General features: G+C 45.8%; 1 protein-coding gene across 1 annotated transcript in view; it reads right to left on the reverse strand.

The window, feature by feature from the left end:
• Positions 1–23,133, reverse strand: part of LOC144797926 (vomeronasal type-2 receptor 26-like) — a 38,109-nt gene extending 14,976 nt beyond the window's left edge. Inside the window, exons 1-2 of the mRNA XM_078668728.1 lie at positions 23,053–23,133; positions 19,918–20,145 (exon numbers count right to left, since the gene is read on the reverse strand). Of these exons, the coding sequence (XP_078524854.1) occupies positions 19,918–20,145; positions 23,053–23,133 (309 nt within the window). The remainder of the gene's footprint in view (positions 1–19,917; positions 20,146–23,052) is intronic.
• Between the last annotated feature and the right edge of the window lie 308 nt (positions 23,134–23,441).

Below are 23,441 nucleotides of genomic sequence, written 5' to 3' on the forward strand. Positions count from 1 at the left end.
CATTTAAAAAACCTTATTTTACTCACACAAAACCATTGAAATTCCATATATAGTTAGTTGCACTAACTATATATCGCGCACCCGCAATCCACTGCTGATGATGTCACATATTACATCATTCATGACATGGTCAGTGACATCACTGATGACATCACTGATGACATCTCAAATGACATCACTGATGACATCACTGATGACATCTCATTTGACATCAATGACCACATCACTGATGATATCATTCATGTGACAATACAATGCATCTCCTCACATTTTAATATAACCTCTGTTTCACCCAGTGTTAAAAACAGAGTATACTTTTTGAAACCATTGACACACCAATACTAGTTACTACATACGTACTCACTGATTCCTACGTCTACACACACATTCACTCATTCACCCATACAATCATTCATACATACAATCACTCATCTTTACAACACTATCATATGCACTCATGCACCTATACAGACACTCACACTCTGCCACTCATCCATGGAGTTACTCACACACCTAGTCAGTCCTGTAAAGAATCAATCACACTTCCATTTTCTACTCTATACAGTTAAACATAGAGCACCTTACGTTTTCAACCATATACTAACACATACTTACTCTCTTATACAATCATTGATACAAGTACACATTGATCTGTACAGAGTCACACACCTCCCAGCCAGCCACACACACACTCAGTCTCCCATGCAAATACTTGGGCAATCAATCAATAACCCATATAGTTACTCATATAGCTACTGATCAACACATGCAGCAGTTTACAGAACAACAGACATAATGATGCACAAATTAAGACAGTTTAGTCACTAACCCATGCACTCAGTGAGACACATTTAATCACTCACTCATACATTCAGTCATGCACCTACTAAATCCTTCGTCCAGACACTTATACATCCACTCATTCTTCAATATGTAAGACATATTTTAACTTTACAGAAACATACAGTCACTGGATGTTGTCATCAGTGATGTCATCAGTGATGTCATTTGAGATGTCATCAGTGATGTCACTGACCATGTCATGAATGATGTAATATGTGACATCATCAGCAGTGGATTGCGGGTGCGCGATATATAGGTAGTGCAACTAACTATATATGGAATTTCAATGGTTTTGTGTGAGTAAAATAAGGTTTTTTAAATGCTAATTCCTCACTATATATGGTCTATAACCTATGGTTTTTTCAGTGAATTTTCAAGGTTTTGTAAATGCTAATTCCTAACTATATATGGTCTATAACCTATGGTTTTTTCAGTGAATATATATATATATATATATATATATATATATATATATATATAGATGTGATGCGGCGCCCTCCAATGCCGTCCTTGCTCCGCGTCCCTTCAGACCCTCGTACAAAGCAGAAACCGCATCCAGAGCGTCCATGGCAACAACCCGGCCCACCAAACGTCCAACCCTCTGTCCTCTGTTCCAGGAACCAATCCGGAACGGCGGACGCCCGGAAACACACCCTCCTGACCCCGGAAGTACCTCCCCTTTGCGAGGCCCGGACGCTGGAAAAGCTGGTCACAGGAAGCAGTCAGGCGTCGGATTGAGCTTGTGGCAGGAGACCCCGACCGGAGTGGCGAAGGAGAAGGCGACCGAAGAGGAGGAAGAGTGGTCCGAAGATTGGTGGTGTCCGCAGGAGGTTGCTGGGGAGCGGCCGCAACTCAACTTGGAGAGTTGCGGCGGAGCGGGTGAGTGAATCGGAATCACCCCTGTAGCACATTAGGTGCAGTGTAAATAACTCCCTTGTGTCTAGACCTGTCCGTAGGATCACGCCGTCACCCGCAGCACTGTATATATATTGTAAAGCACCATACCACCTTGTAGATAAAACCCCTTTGTCCCCTTCACGTCCCTCCACTCAGCACGTCTACCAGCTCTCGATACCCGTCTTGTGTCCCATACCTACCCCGACCCTACCGTCCCCTCCTCACTGTCGGTTTCTTCCCCTCACGGATACCCCGGTGTTGGTAAAAGGGTCCGACCTACGAAGTCCGGTAAGACTAACGGCTCCTTTGTTTTGTTTCTTTGTTTCCCCTCCCGGAACCTCCGAGGACGACCCAGATCGGTACTCCGGAAGACCCAGCTTTCCACGCGTCCCGGACCGGACACATCCTTCTACCCGAGGAGCTGATTTTTGTGTTTACAAGACTTCCACCTACTCTGTTTCTCAAGGACATAAAATAAAACAAACATTGCCCACTACATACGGCCTCCGCGCTTGGTATTCCGGTCCGCCACACCCCCACGTCCACAATATATATATATATATATTCTCGCTCCACTTGCACCTCCTCACAGCGCACTTGAAGAACGGGTGCCTTAAACGCGGTGGTGCAGCCGCGTACATATCACGCTCGTTTTCCACCATCCGTTCAATTAGGAAAAGGCACTCACAGGGCTTACTGCAAAGAATGGGTTTATTTTCAAAAAGTCAGTGGACGCAAACATGAAAAAGACGCGTTTCGCCTACGGCTTAATCTCGTATTTCGATTAAGAGATTAAGCCATAGGCGAAACGCGTCTTTTTCATGTTTGCGTTCACTGACTTTTTGAAAATAAACCCGTTCTTTGCAGTAAGCCCTGTGAGTGCCTTTTCCTAATTGAACGGATGGTGGAAAACGAGCGTGATATATATATATATATATATATATATATATATATATATATATATATTTTGCTGCATCCTTGTACCATGCAAGGGTAATACAAATCCTAAGTAGGATTTATCAAGCCACGTGACCCTGAGTGGCTTCATAAACCAACAGTAACGCAATGCAGCGCTAATCCCTGTGTTGCATTACTCTGCCCCAAGGAGGCACTCCTTGGGGGGAGAGGGGGTGTTTCCACGCATCCACCCATGAATCATGTTGCATTCCCAGATTTACCATTGGTGGTAGATCCAGGAATGTGTCAGAAGGCTTCTCCTCCCCAGGTGTGGCAGAACGAGGAGAAATACCTTTATTACTCCTTGTTGCTTCCTCGAAATAAGAAAATGAATCACAGGATTGTTTTTGTACAGGACAGTGTTCCTACCAGCACAAAACGATCCTGCTTACCACGCACTGAATTGGCACTAGGCAGCACATTGTGCACCAATACTGGGAAATGAAAGGTGTGCACCGTATGTTGTTATGCACGGTGAATTCCTGCTCTTTCCTTATTACCAGTGCAGCAAGATGACTTCCTGTGCTGTATGATATCTTAATAAATATGAACTACCCCTGCACATGAATAATGTTTATCACTTCTAAAGAAGGTTTAATCAGGCTTGGTATTTTTCATTTCTGTGGCAATATTTCCCCATGATCTTACCTTGTAATGAGATTGGAGATGTGATAATAAATTCTAAAGTCTTTAGGATCTGGAAATGGCACACTTTATCAGTGATTTTTTTAAACAATTTTTCAGCAGTGTGGGATTTAGCTTTTGGTCAAAAAGGAATCGATAATATTTAGCCAACACAGTTTGATGTGCTTGATAAGAGGTAGAACAAGCATTTCCAAATGCAATAGGTCGCACATTTGTGAAAGTTAGAGCTATTGGCGTTATTTATTTATTTTATTTATTTATTTTAACGACTTGTAGAGCGCCTGGTGACCCGAAGGCATCCCCGCGCTGTAATGATTTTGATATCCAGATGAGATGGAGGAGAAAAAAGAAGAAAAAGGGGGGGACGTTATTTCGGAAATAGAAGTGTTTTCAATTTTTTTCTAAAAATAAGATAGCTGGGTTCCAGTCTGAGGGTACGGGGGAGTGAGTTCCATCCGGTGGAAGCTTTCACAGAGAAGCGTCGGCCTCCAGTGCGTGTCTTTTTAAATTTGGGGATGTTGGCTAGATGTTCATTCTCGGACCGCAGGGATCTGGGAGCTATATAAGGAGTTACCAGGTCGCTGAGAATCGGAGGGCCAGCTCCATTAATCAGTTTGTAAGCCGTGCACATGGCTTTGAATTCCACCCTTTGACGCACCGGGAGCCAGTGTAGGGCTTTGATGGCAGGTTTAGCTGACACGCTGGAGGGAAGGTTCATGAGTAGTCGGGCTGCAGCGTTCTGTGTTCGTTGTATTTTAGCCAAGGTGGCCTCAGGGGCACCCAGGTAGACCATGTTACTGTAGTCCAGCCGTGACAGTATTAGCCCTTGGACTAGGAGTTTTCTGGAGGTGGGCGGGAGTAGGGGAAGAATCTTGCGGGTGGTGCGCATAAGCCCAAAACAGGTTCCTGCAGTTTTGGCCGCTTGTGTTTTCATTGATAGCTCGGGTTCTAGCCAGACTCCTAGGGTCTTAATTTCTTTTTTCGGGGTGGGAATTTCCCCGAACACGTCTGGCCAGGCTGATGGGGGGATGGTCACCCATTGCTTTCCCATGAGCATCACTTCGGTCTTCGACCCGTTTAATTTGAGTGAAGATTCACACATCCAGCCATAGATTTTCGTAAGGCAATTTGCCAAATTGTCTGGGTGGTCGTCTAGTTGGGATAGGGAGACGACCAGCTGTGTGTCATCCGCGTAACTCACAATTTTGATGCCGAAGGGTGTCACCACGTCTTCAAGGGGGGCCATATAAGCATTAAAAAGCGTAGGGCTTAGAGATGATCCCTGGGGGACCCCGCTCGTGAGGGGGAGGGTGGACGAGTGGTGATTGCTGTCCCATACCTGGAACGTGCGCCCGGCAAGGAAGGACTCTATCCACCTGAGCGCCATCCCGGTGAGCCCTGCTGCCGCCAGCCGTTGGAGGAGGACACGATGGTTGACTGTGTCGAAGGCTGCACTAAGATCCAGGAGGATCACTGCCACTGACCCTCCTGAATCCAAAATGCGCCTTGCCTCCTCGATAACGGTCAGAAGGGCGGTATCAGTGCCATGACCCGGGCGAAACACAGTTTGGGATTGCCGTAAGATGTTATTTGCCTCGAGAAACTGAGACAATTGTCCGTTGACCAATTTCTCGGCTACCTTGCTGATGCCAGGGAGGAGTGAGATTGGCCGGTAGTTTGCCATGTCTGCTGGGTCTAGCTGGGGTTTTTTAAGGAGTGCTTTCACGACTGCGCTCTTCCAGCTATCGGGGACAGATCCTTGGGCAAGCGAGCTGTTAATAAGCTCTGTGATCGTGGGAACTATGACAGGGGCTACGGTTTTGAGGAATCTAATTGGTGCTGGATCCAGAGGTGATCCGCTTTTCATTTTGGCCAAGGTTGCATCTACCTCGTTGCAGGTTACTGCCCTAAATGTAGCTAGTTGGGGGCGCATGCTGCTTCCTGCTTGGCTGGAGGGTGATTCATTGTCCGTGTGACTAGAGGGACAGGGGGGGGAAGGGATGTTAAGATTCGGGCAATTTTGTCATTAAAATAGGTGGCTAATTCGTTGCTTCGGTCAACAGGGGGGGCGTTGGAGGAAGGAGTGGTTGGTACTTTCAGTAGCTCTTTTACGATTAGGAAGGATTCCCTAGCTAAGTTGGTAGATTCTCTTATCCGAGTGTCGTAGTGGGAGGCTTTAGAGCGCTTAATGGAGGCTTTGTAAAATCTAACTGAGTTCTGGTAGGCTTCCTTGCTGGCGTGCTGCCAGTCTTTCCTCCATAGCCGTTCGGCTTTCTTGCATTTTTTACGTAGTAATCGAAGTTCCGGGGTATACCACGGGGCGGAACCTGGTTTCCCGTTTTTGTCCTCCCGGGTTCTAAATGGGAGTACGGAATCCAGGGAGGTAGTAATCCATTCTCTGAATTTACTATCGGCGATAGCCGGGTCTTCTGCATGTGCAGGGGTAGTTGACTCTAGGGTCCTGGCCCAGTCTTCGGTGGGGAGCTTGGACCAGGCCCTGTCCCTGGTGTAAGTGGGAGGTTTTTGAGATTTCCTGAAAGGTCCTAATAGTTGGAAAGAGACTAAAAAGTGGTCCGTCCAGGGGAGGGGGAGGGACTCGTTGAATTGCATGGTGGGGGTGCTTGTAAACACCGGGTCCAGCAAGTGACCTTTGTTGTGTGTAGCTCCGGAGTTTAGGAGGTGGAGGTCGAGAGCCGCTAGATCGGTGATCAAGTCGGCTGCCCCAGTATCTAAAGGGTCATCGAAATGGATGTTCAGGTCTCCTAGTATCATGAAGTTGGTGATGGAGTGGGCCTGTGTTGCTACCGTGTCCAAGAGAGCGCTAGAAAAAGAACCAGGGTGACCGGGGGGGCGGTACAGTAGAATGCCTGTGAGAGAGTTAGTCGGGTCTAACTTAATTGTGAACTGTAGGCTTTCAGAGTCGGGAACCTGCGCGTCGTTGTATTTGCAGGGGAGATAGTCCCGGTGAATAATGGCGACCCCACCACCTCTGCCTAAAGGGCGAGGCAGGGACTGAATGAGGAAGCCCGGAGGGGTAGCTAGAACCATGTCTGATGCCGAGTGTGGGGAAAGCCACGTTTCCGTCAAAAATAGAACGTCGATCTCATGGTCTTCTATAAGATGGTTAATAAGCGTCGCATGTTTAGGGAGAGAACGACAGTTCAGAGAAGCAAGTTTGAGGGCTGAGGGTTTGTAGGGTTGGATAGGGAGTTTGAGTAGGACTGGGTGGCAGTAAGTGCAGCTGATAAATGGTCCCTCTAGATCGTGAACAAACTCACAAGAGGAGGAGATGGTGGGTCTGAGACTTAGGAGGTCCCGACGTGAGTAGGTTATCTTAGGGGCAGTTTTATCCGACAGGGGTTCTGGCCCTAGTCCCGGCCGTGCGCAGACGGGCGCAGACGGGCTTGCCTTAGGCGCGCCTTCGGCGCGCAAATGGCGCTCCCGCTGCGCTCGTCCGCTGCGCTGGTATGGCCGGCACATTTGTAGTGAGTGTTATGGGCGTGGCCTCGCAGTGGGTGTGGCTCCGCCTAGGGCCCGCGCTGGCGGTGTGGGCGTTTTCCCCTGTGTCAGCGCTGGAAGTCGCTGTGTCAGGGGGGGTCTGGGAGGGTTGCTTTAGCGCGTACAAGTCGGCGCTTCAGTGTAGGTAAGCTCAATGCTTTTTAGATCAAACACAGAGAAAATGACAGTTTTTAAAATCAATTTGCTGCTTTAGCGCGTGAGAAGTCAGCGCTTCAGTGCAGGTATACTCAATGCTTTTAGATCAAACACAGAGAAAAATGACAGTTTTTAAAATCAATTTGCTGCTTTTGCGCGTGAGAAGTCAGCGCTTCAGTGCAGGTATACTCAAAGCTTTTTAGATCAAACACAGAGAAAAATGACAGTTTTCAAAATCACTTTGCTGCTTTAGCGCGTGAGAGTCAGCGCTTCAGTGCTGATATGCTCAATGCTTTTTAAAATCAAGCACAGAGAAAATGACAATTTTTAAACTCAGCGTCACGATAAAATAGCATATCTGACATGATATCAAAATGAGAGCAAGATAAGTATAAAACAATATAGATGTGATAGAATATGATAGGTAGAGTAGATTAATAAATCGGATAAAAATAGAAGTTATACATAATGACGTAAAATAATAAATAACACAATGAACATTCCAAATAGCAATGAAAAGAGTTAGGAGGCGTCACAATACAATAGCATATCTAACAAGATAACAAAATGAGAGCAAAATAGGTATAAGACAATATAGATAAAATGCGATAGATATATGATAGGTAGAATTGATTAATAAATAGGATAAAAATAGTAGTTAGTTCACTGAGTGTGAAGAATATAGATAGGAGAGAATTGAAATAGAAAAGAGTGACAGGGAGTAATAAGATGTAAAGCGGAGTAAGAGTGATAGTGGAGGTCATAGATAAAAAATTTAAGGTGATGGGGCATAAACAACGGTGATTATTGAATAAAACAAAGGCATCTCAGATAGTCCTCTGTTTGTTTCTATGATTATAGATAGTAGGGGAGAAGAATAAGGTAGTCCTCTGTTTGTTTCCTGATCCTGGGCCGGTTAGGATAGTCCAGTTTCTAGCTTTCTGAGTGACTGAGTGGGGAGTACAAGTCCTATTTCTATTTTGATGTAGCTATAGCCATTAGGATTGTTATTCAGGCTTGTGTGTGCCTGGTAGAAGATGAAGGCAGTTTATTGCTGTATTTTATGGCCCCGGCCATTTTGGGCCATAGTTTTCCGGTTGAATGGGCAAAAGAAATACAAAAATAGAGAGAAAAAGGAGCAGGAACAGTACCTTGAGAGATTAATGAGGAGTAGTCATGATGATGTCATCCGTTTTTGCAGTGTATTCAACGGTGCCGTCTTCGGGAGTTCCCAGGACTCCAGCTTGCTCCAACTGTCCATCAGGTCCATGCGAGAAAACAACGCAGTCCCCAGGAGTCTCTTGATGTTCTAGATCAGCAGCGCGGATCGTGTAGGTGCCGGTATGACAATGAAGGTGCCGGCAAGATGCGGGAGACGTCGCCCGATGTAGTGGGAGCCTTGCGGGGTCTGCAGCCTCAAGGGGGACGAAGGGTGGCTCCGGGCAGTAGTGTAGACAGCCAGGGCGAGGAACGAAGGACGCCGCCCTCATGGGCGGAAGCTCAGCGGTGTCCGCGATCTCCGGGCGGGAGACAATACATAGTCATTGCATGAAAGGAAAAACTGACTGCATTTCTTATATTTGCAGGGCACGCGTCCCAGGTGGTGCCGGTCCAGACTCCCTCCGCTCGGCTCGGCTCCGCTCAACGAGAGCCGCCTCGCTGCGTCGTCCTAAGGGTGCCGATTCGGAATCTGTGTCCGCAGGTCAGGTTGGGAGTGGGGGGGGAGGGGTCTCCCACCGCGTTGATGCAGGGTCACGGCTCGGCACTCCTCGTTGCTAGGACCGGCCAGGCATGTCCCGCAGCTGCACTCCCCTTAGTCCCGCTCAATCTGCTGGAACGACTCTGGGGGTAGCCGGTTTTCAGAGGCCCGCGATGTCTTGGCGCCCATCCGCCATCTTAGGGATGTCACTCGCCGAGGCAGCGGACGAGGTGATTTCATCCCCGCTGCTCTACTCAGCTGTAATCAAAGCACACCGGCATGTTCCCCGTCGGCTCCGGGAACCAGTGATGGGCACCGTGCCGTGGTAGGACACCTAGAAAGGGCACTAGAGGTCGCGGTCACCGGCCGGCCGCGGGAGCCTCACTGAGAGACCAAATGGCGTTGATATTGATAACCCACCTGAACTGCCACTGGCTGGATGTCGGACCTCTGGGGCGGGGGGGACGGAACTCACAACCCGATCGTTGACCTCCGGACTCCACAGGTCCTCGGGGGTGCGATTCACCGGCCTCAGGCAGGGGCTCGTCGCTCTCCAAGTTAGCAAGTGGGAGAGGTCACCATGGGAAAAGTTTCCAGCCTCCTGGGTCTCAGGAGACTACGATCATCCGGAAGCGGCAGGCATGGGAAATAATGACAATGTCTTTTACCCATGCATTTTGGTTTGGTGTTTGCTTGAAGCGACACAGATGGGAGATGGCAAAGGAGATGGGAAGATAAGAAGAAAAATGGACAGGAGGGTGGAAGTGTAACAAGCCACAGGGACCTGATGCAGTTTAAAGGTAAAATTGTTGTGTGGCGTTTTAGGCTCCGAGTGAATTTTCCCGATTCATGCTCTTATATAGGTACAATTCACATTGCCTGTATATAGACATAGAAATCAAGCCCTTATTTAGGCATAACAAATACAGGCATGGCTACTTCCACCACTACCAAAAGTCACAACAATTTCTTGGAAAACCAACTTAAGCAGTCAGGGACTTCCCCTTGTTTGAATATTGATTTCTCCAAGAACTCAGTTACTTTACAATGAACAACTATTCCCCTGGGGTTGATTACTGACGTTCATATGCCTGACTTTACGTCAAACTATGGCATTCCTAAACACCTTCAAGGTATAAATATACCTTCACTTGCTATGGCAAACTACGGTGGTTTGAAGCAGATCGACAGCCTATTTGCCTGATGCAGCTCGCTACAGCAAGTGCAGAAAGAAGCCGACTCTCCAGCTGATGCACTGATCAGGAAGCTGCCTTTCTCCTGCCAAGAATCCAGCTCCTGAGATTCCGGCTCCCCTTGCGGGGTGTTGGGAAATCGAGTCCCGAGAAAGAGATACCGGACCTCCTTCATTCTAACAAGGTATGGAGCTGATTAGAACCTAGAGAAACCTTTGGTAGATACTTGGCAAAAGAACTAAAACCTATGCTACACAATACTTACTTCTTCCCTTGTACTAGACTTAGGTTAGGTACATTGGGGTAGGCGTATTTTAGAAGCACCAGTTGAGTATTTTAGTCCATGTTATTTATGTAAGTATTTTTATATGGCTTAGGAACCATACAATGCTCTTACAGTATTATTTCATATTACTGTTTACGCTGTATGCATTATACTTTGCAGTCTGCAAAACGATTGTAGCAGTTCACCTCTCTTGCATGAGAAAGAAGACTATTCAATAAACCTTTTATTGAAAACGCCAAGCTCACTATTTCTCTGCAACTCTGTAGAAACAAAGCATGCACGATTGACTGAGTGAAATACTTATGTATTGTTTCCGAGACTCTGAGAGATATATTCTTATTCTTGGGAAACAAAGTTGTCATGTTTATGTGGTTGTCAGAAACGAATCCCTTCTTGTGTATTCGAGAACTTTTCTAGTGACCTCTGAGTTAGTTGGCACACACACAATTAAGTTTAATACATTCAATAGAGACCTAGTTGACCTCAGTCCTACATCAAATCTATAGGATATATTATTCCAATGCACAGAGCCTATTGGGAATATACGAATTACACTACAAAATGTGTACATAACATCAAATTAACATTAGCCACAAGAACAACAAAGAACATTAAATACTATCCTCTCTCCTATTTTCCAGTGTACGAGAGTAATATGCTGCCAGAAAAGAAAATTAACACACATTGTGTGCTTTACCAATAAACACTCATGTATGGGCACTGCCATGCATACAGAGAGCTTGCAGGGGTATGCAAAAATACTTGATGCAACCCCCTAAAACAAACGCCACTGGAGGAGCCACTCTGAAAGGTACATTACATTAATACTTAATCCCTGAGAGACACACACCTTGAATTACTTTTGCTGTGAAATACACAAAATTTGATGCAAGCACACGAGCTAAATTTCCTGAAAACACCCATATTATAGCACAGCAATCAACATGTGTTGTGAATGAAGCACTTACACTGTGTGAACGTCCACTGTATCACGCATATAGACAAAGGATATTGTTACCCTGAAATTTATGCCATCTGTGTTAAAAGACAATACGTCCCTGGTCCACCATGTGATACAAAAAGAAAAGCATTTATTTTGAAATACAAGCCCTACTTTTGTTCTCTCCAAGTGACCAGAAACTCCTTGATGCGCTCTGGTCATGAATCATAGCACTAACTGTTTGAAAAGTGATGGAAAAGAGTCCACACAAATTTCCAGAACTGTAAATGAGCCACCATGCGAATATAAGGAAGTAATGTACTAAGGATTATGGCAAAGCAATGATATTGTGAGGTATTCTGCTAAGTTCAGTTGACCCTCTTATGATAATACTACTTTCAAATGTTTCTCCCAAGGAGTTGAAAAAGCAATCCATAAAAATGTAAAAAGGCATTTATTACACAAACTTAAAAGGAAAACCGAGCTAAAGCATCTTTCCAGACAGTCTTATTCCGAAAATAATTACACCCACAAAGATCAGTAGAAAGTAATAAGAGAGGGAACACACAGATGTCTTCAGTCATACCTGCACACTCTGGTTCCGTGTTCTAAATGGTGGTGCGAACAAAGGCTGGGTAAGAAAATACAACCACTATCAGAGCATGAAATCTAAATCCCTAGGCTGAAAGTTTCTGAGCATATCCCATTCACTGAGAAGACATGGTGCTTGTACACTCAAAAACATCAGTACCAAAATTAGTAATTATATCCTATTGGAATCCGGTGTAATGTAACAAATGCATTCATAATTGCTACAGAGTGCACGGTTCCTGGCACTGTGAACTTACTGATAAGCACGAGAAACATTGAAAACAATCCATGAGTCGCTGAAAAGACTTTATTAACACACACAGCTCCTGACAGTGACATTTGTACATTAAATTATACTGTCATTTGGTTAACCCGTTCACTGCCAGGCCTCCCACCACCCGTGCCACGCCTTTTTTTTACTATTTGGGGTGGTTTGTGCTTAGGCCCCCATAACATATTGTCCACAGAATGTATCCATGCCAAATTTGCGTCCTTTTCTTCCAACATCGAATTGACTCTAAAGGTACCAGGGGTTTGTGGATTGCCTTGAGGGGACTGAGAAATTAGGCAAAATACAGCTTTATTTGTTTTTGGGGGGAAAATGGGATAAAAATGCTGCCACAGAAAGTGTCTGGTTTCTTCCCTGCAAATGGCGTCAATGGAGGGTTTGTGGTGCCACAATCACCATCTACCAGCTTTAAGGAACAGGCACACCTTTGTCAGAATAACAAAATCTTGTACACAGTTTTGGCATTTTACTGGGATAAAGCCTATTTTTCATATTTTTGTGCTTTCAACCTCCTTCCTGTTAGTGGTAGGAATGGGTATCAAACTAATAATGGATCCCGCAAAGCTATACATTTTCTGAAAAGTAGACCAAATTCTGAATTCAGCAAGGGATCATTTGTGTAGCTCCTTCAAGATTTTCCTATAAAAAAGTAACAGTTGAAGTAAAAGCATATTGAAATTTAGTTGACAAAACAGCAATTTGGTCTTGCAGAAAACATCATGGGGCTTGCTGGAATTTTGCTTTTGTATTCTGTGTTGTTAGCCAGGAGGCAAATCTGCATAAAGTGGATGGAATCCAGTTCTCCTACTTTTGCGGACTGGCAGGCATCAGTTCTTGCAGTCTCCAAATTAGATCTAGCCAGACAGGGTAGTAGCAAAGGGAAGGCATTCTGGAATGTTTTGCAACTGAGATGGGGCTCTTAGATGACAAGGAGAAATCTTTTTTTTTTCTCCCCCCTCGTCCTATAATTATGCCGTTAATAGCTTTTGGAGCTAGGTAGAAGAGGTTTCTCGGTGGTTCCTTCATTTGATACCCAGGTAGATCTGGTACTAGTAGGCGAGGCTGCATTCTAACAGCCTACTTCCTCTTGGTTGAGAGTGAGTACAGACGCCCAGGGTAGAAATTGAACTGAGATAGACGGAGAATGACGACAAAAAAAAGAAAAAGAAAACAGCAATTTGTGCCGACATATCACATCTAGCTTCTTCTAACTATGGTAGATATTTGAAAACTTTATACGGTTACACTCCCGGTGGAAACGGGAACACTATCACTCCCCCGCTGTTCGGAGGTACCGGTGGCAGTCGGGCGCGTGAGCCGCCCTGTGGATATACAATAGTGGACGTACGGAGTGGCAGTTGCGGATCGGATCATATCCGGGAGGCCTGGAACCGGGAGTTGCGGAGGCTCTAACGGACATGGTGATGCCTTGAGGTATGCAGCACTGGCGGTGACGAGCCTGCCTAGTATAACGTGGAGATAAGGAGCATTGGGACGAGCGGAGTGGCCCCTGGGGGCGTGCAGTCACACACAGCAAGCGGGAATAACATAGGACGGCGCAAGGAGAGGACGTGAGGGCAGAGGTACGACGGAGCCTGCCCTCGAAGACACGCTGCGCTGGTGGAGTGGTTCCCTATAGTGCTGATGTGGCGCGGTCCGGACATATTGCCAACAACCTAGAGGCGGGCATAACGAGGAGTGTGAACTGGGCAGTGTAATAGTGATGAAGCCGATTTACAGACTACAATGCAGATGGACGGTGTTCTGGTGGCAATAGACTGCTAAATATTTGCTTAGGATACACGTCAGGTGCCCCAATCTGCGAGCTGTGACACAGAGATGGATGGTGTGGCAGGCGCGATAACTGTGGCAGACTGAGTGAGAGCGTCCAGCTCCTAGGGGAAGGATCTGTGAAGGCACACTGACTCCAGCATAGCGGCGTGGTGTTGCATAGTGGAAATCCGCGCAAGCTCCAGTGGAAAATCCTGCCCATACTGAGTGTGCCAACGGCGAGGCGCTTGGACCTTGTGGCAAAGGAGTTGCAGGACCATTCTGTGGTGGAGATACCAGGTGGGACTGCATTAGCTGCCGACTGCGGTAAACTGGGGCCAGCCTGCGCACCCAGTCCCTTGTACTGTGGCCAAACATCATAACCAGGAGCAATGGGGAAACCGGACGCGAGGCAGCGAAGCTAACGTTTGAGGTGGCGAAGAAAGGGCGCAAACCGCCGGGTGGAGGGGAAGCTGCTATGGACAACCCTGACGTGCAGGGCGGTGGAGAAGGCGCATCGGACCTCGATATGCGTCAAATCATGCAGGAAATGAGGCAAGGCTTCGCCACGGTTGTGGACAAGGTTGATTGCATATCCTCCAGGATGGACACCCTAGTCCATAAGGTGGACCAACATGATGATCGTCTCAAGGAAGCGGAAAGGAGGATATCGGAGGCTGATGACACAACGGCCAGCCATACTAAGTGAGTAAATTAAAATGGAGTGGTGCCTTGCAACACCTCTACTGCCTTGCAAAACTCCCCTTTCCGTAGCACTGCTAGGAAATAAAAGTTATGCTAAAATTAAAGTGCCAAATTCTAAAATGTTAAAAAGAAACAAAGAGCAACATCTGCTATTGAAAAGGTGCAAGTGAGGCACAAGGCGGTAGCCCTCAGGGTAGTGCCAGGCACCTCCATGGGAAAAATACAAGCACAAGAATTTGTAGAAAGAAGGAGACTGGTCTGAGACAGATGTTTTCACAAGGCACGAGTGTACAAAAATACTGCAGTAAACTAATGCCTAATGTGAACTGGTGGTTTCCAGTACTCTGCACTAGTACTTAATTGTGAACATCGGCACTTAGGGCAGTCTGCCACATAGTCAACTGTTTGTCTATTTTAGAAATGAGCACAACAACAGTTTTTATTAATTCAGGATCTGCTCTGGCAGGAAGCATGGGTGGAGCAAGCTGCAGAGGCCTCCTGATGAGGGCCTTGGCACTTATTAATCAATCAGAAAATTGTGAAGTGCTCTACTCACCCGTGAGGGTCTCAAGGTGCTGGGGGAGGGGGGTGCAGCTCCACGTTGGCCAAAGAGCCAGGTCTTGAGGCTCTTCCTGAAGGTGTGCAGAGTGGGGGAGCATCAGATGTTTTCCGGGAGCTTGTTCCAGGCCTTTGGCGCGTCGTAGGAGAAGGCTCTTCCTCCTGCTCTGGTTCTGCGGATGTGTGGGCTTTATGATAGGGCGAGGTCGGAGGTTTCTTCTAGGTAAGTGGAAGGAGACTCTTTCGTGTAGGTATTTGGGTCCTGTGTTGTGGAGGGATTGTATGCGTGTGTGAGAAGCTTAAATATTACTCTCTTCTTTATGGGGAGCCAGTGGAGGTCTTGCAGGTTTTGGGTGATGTGATCATGTTGTGGGATGCTGAGGACGAGTCTGGTTGCGGTGTTCTGGAGGGTCTGGAGTTTGCGTAGCAGGGTTTTGTTGATTCCAGAGTAGAGGACATTTCTGTAGCCCAGTCTGCTTGTTCTGAGTGCTTATTCTGTGGCAAACTAATCACTGTGGTAATCATTTAATTAGGATTGGGTTAGTGGCCTTTTGACAAGTCACCAAATATATGGGGCCTTGGAGCACCAGGAGGAATGACCTGTAGAGGGCTGCCCTGTCTGAAATGTATGCTGCTGTTGAGGCGGGCTTGTGTTAGGGCCAGTGCTATGTGGTCCATGACCAGGTCTGGATTGCTGGAAGAGGTTCTGGCGCTTGAACCCTATGATGGGTCCATGGAGGACCTTGCTCCACCCAATCACTACAAATGTGTCCTTAGCTCCTTGTCCCTACTAATTCAGTCAGTGGTCATTAGACTTTCTTGTAGCCTGTGTAACAACTGTTTCTGATTTCCTGCAAACGTAGCTTTTAAAAAAAGCTTAAAATAATCCCTGCCGGGGATATCAGAGAAACCACAGCAACTGAGTTATCTAGTCATATCACATATTTCAATTGGAGATGACCAGGAGTTGTTGCATGCACATGGAGTTAGGGCCTGACAAAGAGGGAGACTGCAGGTTGGAGGCTGGAGCTCAGGTTTACCCTAATGCTCAGCCAGGTGCAGGGAACACAGATGGAGCAATGACTTGGGACCTATTATGAACTGCACCCCCTGCTAATGCAGGGGAAGTCCATATTGCAACTACAGAGCTAATTTCCGTGACTCTAAAGACACCTTAGCTTTGGTGCCAAGATTCCGGGACTGAGGACACTACCAGGTGGGACCAAAGGGGGTTCTGCCAAGGTACCCAGACACGGCTCAGTGAGATCCCAGCCAGAGACTTGACTTCAGCATCTGACATGGGTTAGGTGTGACAGGGCTTACTGATTTGTTTCTATGGATTACTGTGCTGATGTTCTTTCAAGCAAAGCAAAAAATGGAAAACAACTATATTTTCTTAAAGTACGTATTGCACTAATGTAGTCTTAAATGAATGAAGCCAGTAAGGTACTTTGGAATTCCATACAAAGGTTGGAAACCCCTATGCACCCTCTTAAATATAGACATATACAACTGCTGATAACAGAGAAAACTAGCAGTAAAAATATTCAATATGAGGTTTTTGAAGTGTTTATTATTTTTTAATTATCGGAAATATAAATCATCATTCATTTAATCCATTCAATCATCCATTCTTGTTCATTTTCTATTTGTATTTAATATTTTTATTTTTCAGTTTGTATTATTTTATTTTATTTATTAAAATTATTCCTAAATTATTTCTTTTTTAGTTTAAGCCAGGCCAACCCAGGCAAAATAATTCTCCTTCGAAATGAAATTACTGGAACACCCAGAGAGAAGCCACCGAGGAGTTCATTTGTTGGAACTACAGCTACACAAGAGACTAATGTGACCAGGTGGGGGGGGATACTTACTTCCTGGAGATTGGCGAGAATTGCACAAATCTGACAAAGTTTTAGATGTAGTTCCCAAGTGAACAAGGTATGGTCATCAGTAACTTGCTGCCATTGATATAGAAATGGTTAAATCAGCTACATTTGAACGCTTTGTGTTTGGTAGCAGATGACAATTCTCGGATTAGGGACTATTAGAGATGTGAGGTGATGTTGGTGATCCATTTGCTGAAATGTCCATTTATTTTTCTGTGCAACAGGAAAATTGCAAACTATATGTGAATGCCTGAAGGGGGGATAGGGTCACAATTAAGTGGATAAGTCTTTTGGTCTTGATTTAGAATTCATGTAGAATCACTACATCTACCCAGGTCGAGGGTAGGTACCATCCTGGCATTATGCTGCAAAGGTAGTGGGTAACCATCAAATCTGAGATCAGTCTCTGACACTGCCGGGAAAGCAGGCAACAGCGGCAAATATCAGCCTGGTGGTGCAAACCCTACCATGCAAATGCCCGTTCAACACCTGCAGGTGGCCCCAGAGATTCCCCTGAACTTCAAAACATCACAGCAGCACAGCACCAAGAGGCTCCAAGGAGCAGCGGTAATAGTTATGTTTGCCTTTCTTGGATAGCGCAAGGGTCCCCTTAACCGATTGACAAAGGGGGAACAAGCCGGTTGGGACTACTGAGAGTTTCTCTGAGCTGCTAGGAAGTGGAAGATGTACAGAAACCTCCAGAGCTTTCCATCCTGCCAGACCAAGGGAACCTATACCTCGACTGTGGAGCTCTGTTCTGGGCATTTTGGGCACCAAGGGTTTGTGCCCGGAGCCCAGCACACAGGACTCAGTCTGGAGCTCTAACAAGGTACCGGTCAGAGCTTCCCATTCTGCTGCAGCAGGAAAACTGGCATCCTGCCTGCATGAATTTGTCACAGATATCTTGGGAGACACCGACGGTGGCTGGAGCCAAGGGCCCCATGCCCGACTCCTGCTAAAGCTCTGAATAGGACCTGCCACAGCTTTCATCCCTACAAGGATCATAGAGCCCTCTGAGTGTCCGCAGAATCCAACTGTCGGCACCACGGGCTGGTGAATGTAGCCAAGGCATGGGGGTTAATGTTACTCAAACTGGGACACTCTCAGAGCTTTTCAGCTTGCTGGAGCAGGAGAGCACCCACTGTGCCTACGGAACACTACGGAACACTGACCTGGCGCTTTTTGACAGCGCTGGCTGGTAAGTAGAGTCTAGGCACACAGTCCTGTTCTTGGGGCTCATCACAGTTCTGTCTGTGACCCGGTCAAATATTTTCACGCTGAAAGAGCAGGGGACCTCCCACAGTGCCTGTAGGTACCCATTGGGAGCACTTTGCTCAAACCTCAGCTCTAGCAGAGCAGGGGAGCATTTGTAAGACCTGTGGGGATGGGTTGTGGGTACCTGAGGAAACCTAAACATAGGGTCTCTCATGACCAAGCCTATGGCCTGTGGCCAGGACCTGCTGCAGCTCTGACTGAGCACCTCATTAAAACCTCTGATACTGCCGCAGTAGGGGAGACCGCGGAGCCCGTGAACTTGGTGGAAAACCAATGGTTAGTGCCATGAGTCTCGGACCTAAAACTATTCATAGGCGTCCAGCTATAGCGGTAGTTGGAGTGATGATCTAGTCAGATCTTCGCTACCTACAAGACCAGGGTGGCACACACTGTGCCCATTGAGCTCTGTCCTGAGCACTATATGGCATCTTTGGTCTCTGGACAAAATCTGCAACAAAGGAGCTGAACAGTACAGACTTCTCATGCTCTAGGTCTCTCATCTTAAGAGCTGCTCACCCCTTGGGAGCAGGCGTCACTGTATGCATAAGGGGCAAACACTTACTCTTCTTACACCATGTTGACTGGAAAAAGCATTTGTCTGGCCCAGATGTCCCTCTAAGCTCCACATGTAGCAAGCAAGGGGAAGGTGCTTAGACTTTCTTTCAATGTGTGTACCCCTAGATAATTGAAGACATGCTGTTGTCCTTCTGGAAATCTGAATGGGACCTCATAGGGACTAACAGAGCTGCATGGTCATCTGGCCATGCCATTCATTTTCTATGACGCAAAACCAAATAGCCAACCTCAAAGTCTGTACATCTGGTGAAACCTGAATGCTGTGGGAGATGGGTGGGACTTTCTTCCTGCACTCAAGAGGCAGGCTAGTCATGGAGGGATTCCCAAGGCCAGCGGCTGGAGACAGATGTAGCTCTGCTTTGGTCTAGTAGGACCTTCTTGCTCCAGAGTTGTTGGAGTCTCTGTTTGGATTCTGGAATGCTGCAGACTGAATCCTATCCCAGTGCTCCTGCCCCAGGCCCGCAGACAGGGCATGCAAATGCAGTTAACAACAATACTATGTATGTGTTCTAGCCACAGAGGTTTGCCTTGGTTGTAGAGATGTAGATCTGACCAAAAAACCGATAGCTTAAAATGTTCCTCCATCCACTAAAATTATAAACAAACTAACCAGCCCTCTAGCAAAGGTGTTTCCTCGACAAACAAATCACAATTATTTGTTGAGATCATATGGGAGCAGAATCTTGTGAGAACATGAAAACCCCTCTGCGGCACAGGTGTCTCACTGGAAGCACATTGACAATCTCAGTAAAATCTTTGGGAAGCTGTCCCACTGCAAATAGGATGACAAATGTCATGATGAGAACATGATATTTTTCATGTACAGGTGCAAGAAGGCATGTCTCTACGATATGAGTTTGTGTTTTTGGGCCCATGTCTGCCCCCTAATGTGAGAGTGTACGTTTGGACAATCAATTGCAAATCTCGCTCCATGCCTGCAATGATTGGCTCCTCCAGAAACACAGTCAATCGGCTCCTCTGTGTTGTATTTATACTGCTGGGTATACACATGCACAGCAAGATACCTAACAAGCCATAGCACATTTAACTTTTTCAACACCTCGAACGGATTCACATGTTGAAAGTTCAATTGATCGGCATTTGATTATACTTATGAGATTAGATAAAACATTAGGAAAAACATGTTTACCTCTTTACTGCCTGCAGCCCACAGAATAATGCTGCTGTTGAGAAGAAATTCCTGCCCTAGAGGGGCGCTGGAGTCATACCTGCCCACTTTTACTTGCATGAGGGTGCCCCCCACACCCTTTTGCCAGTTTACAATATCATACCGAGCAGGCGGGTTCCCCTCACTGTCAAAAAACTCCTTATTGTTGGATGTAGTTTTAAAATGCATTCGTTTGACATAGTGAAGGAGCTGAAAGAAGCAAACAAATAAGTGTGTTTATGTATTTATTTATGATGTGTGTATGACACAAACCTAACCACAAACGCAAACGTGCTTCTTCACATAAAACGGGGCGTGCTCATACTAAGCTAAAAAAGTAATGTTGAAGGGGCTAGAGGAAGGCCCTAGAATGGTTACTGGGGCACTGTAAAAGGATGTTTCTCTTAGTTGGGTTGCGATCACTAATTAAAGGTATCGATCTTGGGTTAGATACAAGAATCAAACAAGCATTGGAAATTCAATACTTCTCACATTTGCTTATGTTAGAGCTATTAGCGTTGTTAATGGCGTTGTAAATGACAATGTTATGTTTTGGTTTGATGGAGCGAGGTTCAGAATAATATTTTGTTGTGACTCGCAAAGTTAAACTTCCATAATAAATAATCGTATTAATGAATTTGTGAGTGAAAATACTAATCAACCTAGTTTAAAATGCATTACACGATACAAGGGACTAATAAATGTGCTCTATGTTGCAAATGCAAGTACGTTGAAAAATAATAAACTAACCTTGTCTATTGTCTTTGTCAGTATTAAATGCGGCTGTTTAACTAATGGCATGTGCTTATTTCGTGTGCTTATGTTATGTCTTTTCGTCTTTATGTGGCATACGTTCGTGGAGAAACCTGAATATGAAAAGCAGCTTTGTGTGCTTTCAGCTAGTTAACATAAATTAATGGAATAATAATTAGCAAAGGGGGTGGGTAACAGAAGGGTTTTCAATACTCTAATTAATTCATGTCTTGTGTTTCTTTGAATACTAGTTCTCCATGAGGGAGGCCTAAGGCCTGAGGCTTAGCGTTTTAAAGATGGTGTTGTCGAATCCTGTCCAGAGAGAGCAAGAGCCCCGCGTGGAAAGTTTTATCACGTTGAAAATATTTGCAAGCTCAATTGAAAATTGTATTATACGTGCTCATGGAAGGACTAAACCAAGGACAGGAACCAGCAAAGTCTGCCAAAGCTAAGGAAGTCACGGCCTGTGAATGTAAAATGTTTCAATTTGAGGAAGCTGCGTGACTTGAAAATAAGAGACAATGGACTGTAAGAAAAGTCTGATTTAGGCTTCAGGAAAGATGATGACACCATATGAGCTGACGTCTGTCAGCCAATCCGAACTTTGGATGGTCGAGAAAAGAATACTTTTTAGTGAGATTAGCTAGTTAGAAAGGTATAAAAACCTAGCCCCAAAACGGGAGGGGGCTGCTTGCTTCCCGAATCCTGAAGGGCGTGATGTGCTGACGGACATTTGGCGCACGTAAGGATAGTAGGCCTTAATGTCTTTAACTTTTAGATGAAGTGAGTTTTAGACAGGGAAAATAGAACTTAGGGGTTTGGAAACTTGTTTATTTTACTTTAATTCATGCTGAATGGTGATTCTTTAAAATGTCAGTCTAATATGCCTTTCCTCAATAAAATGCTGCTAAGTTGCTTATAAAATAAAGATTCTTATTTTAAAATGCTCTTTCTTTGAATAATAAAGTTAATAAATTAGATTTTGAAATTACAAACTGGTCTTGTTTATTCATGGTCTAGTTGCCATCAGTTGATCCATTTACCTTAGTGACTTAATTAAAATGTTTATGCTAAAAATCCATGGTAAGAAATGATAAACTGCAGTTGTATATAAATGTGTAAATAGTTTATGAGTAGTTCTAATTAATAAGGTCACATGATTCAGCTGCCCAAAATTTGTCACGGTAGTTTATGGGCCTTGTGAGAGTTATATGATTAATGGTGAGTATCATAGTGTTGGGTAGTGTTGTTGAGACGGATTTTCTATAGGGGCGCTGCATCAATTCCTTGGTAGCAGAGTTACGGTAACTATGGTAACGGACATGCTACACGGTAGTTACATAGGATTGATGACTAAAACATGTTTAATTTGTTAAGTTGTTATATGTTGTCGAAAAGGTTTTTTCCAGCAGTGTGAAAATTCCTGGTTTGCCGGCTAAAGTGTAGTGTGACAAGTGAAGTTGCACAGTGCATTTGTTCAGTTTCAAAATAGTGGTATTGTCATATATCACTAGTGTTGTGGACGTACAACACAAGTTTAGGGATTTTAGGTGTGCTAGGTTAAATGTATAGTGAGGATTGTCTACAAAATTGTAGCTTTCGAGTATAGGGACTTGGAGCCTGTTTTAAAACTCACTGTGAAAAGAGTAGTAGAATTTATCGAAGCTTGAGTGAAGGGTAAGGAAGCGTCGTCTATCTTACTGACAAGTGTGGGTTTTTCTATGGTTGGTTAAAGTCCTACCAAGATTCATGTATGCATGGTTAGGTTTTCTTCCGTTTGAAAGTGCACAAATGATATTGTAATTACGATCGAGTCAAACTTTGAATTGCTACCATATGTGCATTCAGAGAGAAACGAGTTCGTCATTACCTGCTAGAAGGGTAGAGTAGACTTACTTTATCAACGAATCTAAATATTCTGTGAGAATAGCGTTGTTTATTTGTAGCGGGGTGGCAGAGACAGAGGCTAAAACAGACTGGTGGAACAGTACAGACAGTAATACTTCTGTTTCATCGCCTCAGGACCCTTGGGAAACAGAGTCCGGTGCATGGTGGAGCCAAGTACGAGAGCCCGGGGAAGACTGTGCCTTTAATGATCTCGAAGCTGAAGACGAAAGCACTCCCCCCTATGACGCTCTCCTGACTCAAGCTCGCGGACTGGAGGAAAGAGACCCGCCCACAACTGGAGGCGGACACAAAAGACCGGAAGAGAACAGGGAGGGGTGTCTCGACACCGGGAGGAAGTACGGAGAGCGGAGAGAGTCTACCGAAGCCCCTGACGAAACGAAGAAGGACGTTATCGAGGAGCGGAGAGTTGCTGTGCCTGGAGGCCAACGTTCCCAAGCACCGCCCAGCCACACCCACGGAGGAGTGTGGCTCACTCAGGTGCGTGATCGGGTATCGGGTTGGCTGGGCCGGCGTTAGCGTGTACATAGTCTTGTACATAGCACCGTTATCACCCGTTCTCCCCCTCTTCACCTCCTACACTCCCCTACCCCCGTTCCTACCCTCACCTTATCACACCACCCTCGATCCGTGCACGGCGTGAGTGTGAATACAACTGCAGACACCGGTGTCCTCACTTCCCTATGGTCCTTCCCCCGGGGCTTGCCTCATAACAAACAGAGTGCTAATAGCCGTGTTTTTGTCTCCAGCATGTGGCGTTGGGACCCGGCTCGAGATAGAAGCGGAGACACCCCCGAGGAGGACGAAAGACGACGGTCAAGTCCCCACAGATTCCGGGCCCTAGCGGA

Source organism: Lissotriton helveticus, chromosome 12 (genome assembly GCF_964261635.1).
Source record: "Lissotriton helveticus chromosome 12, aLisHel1.1, whole genome shotgun sequence".
Taxonomy (NCBI): Eukaryota; Metazoa; Chordata; class Amphibia; order Caudata; family Salamandridae; genus Lissotriton; species Lissotriton helveticus.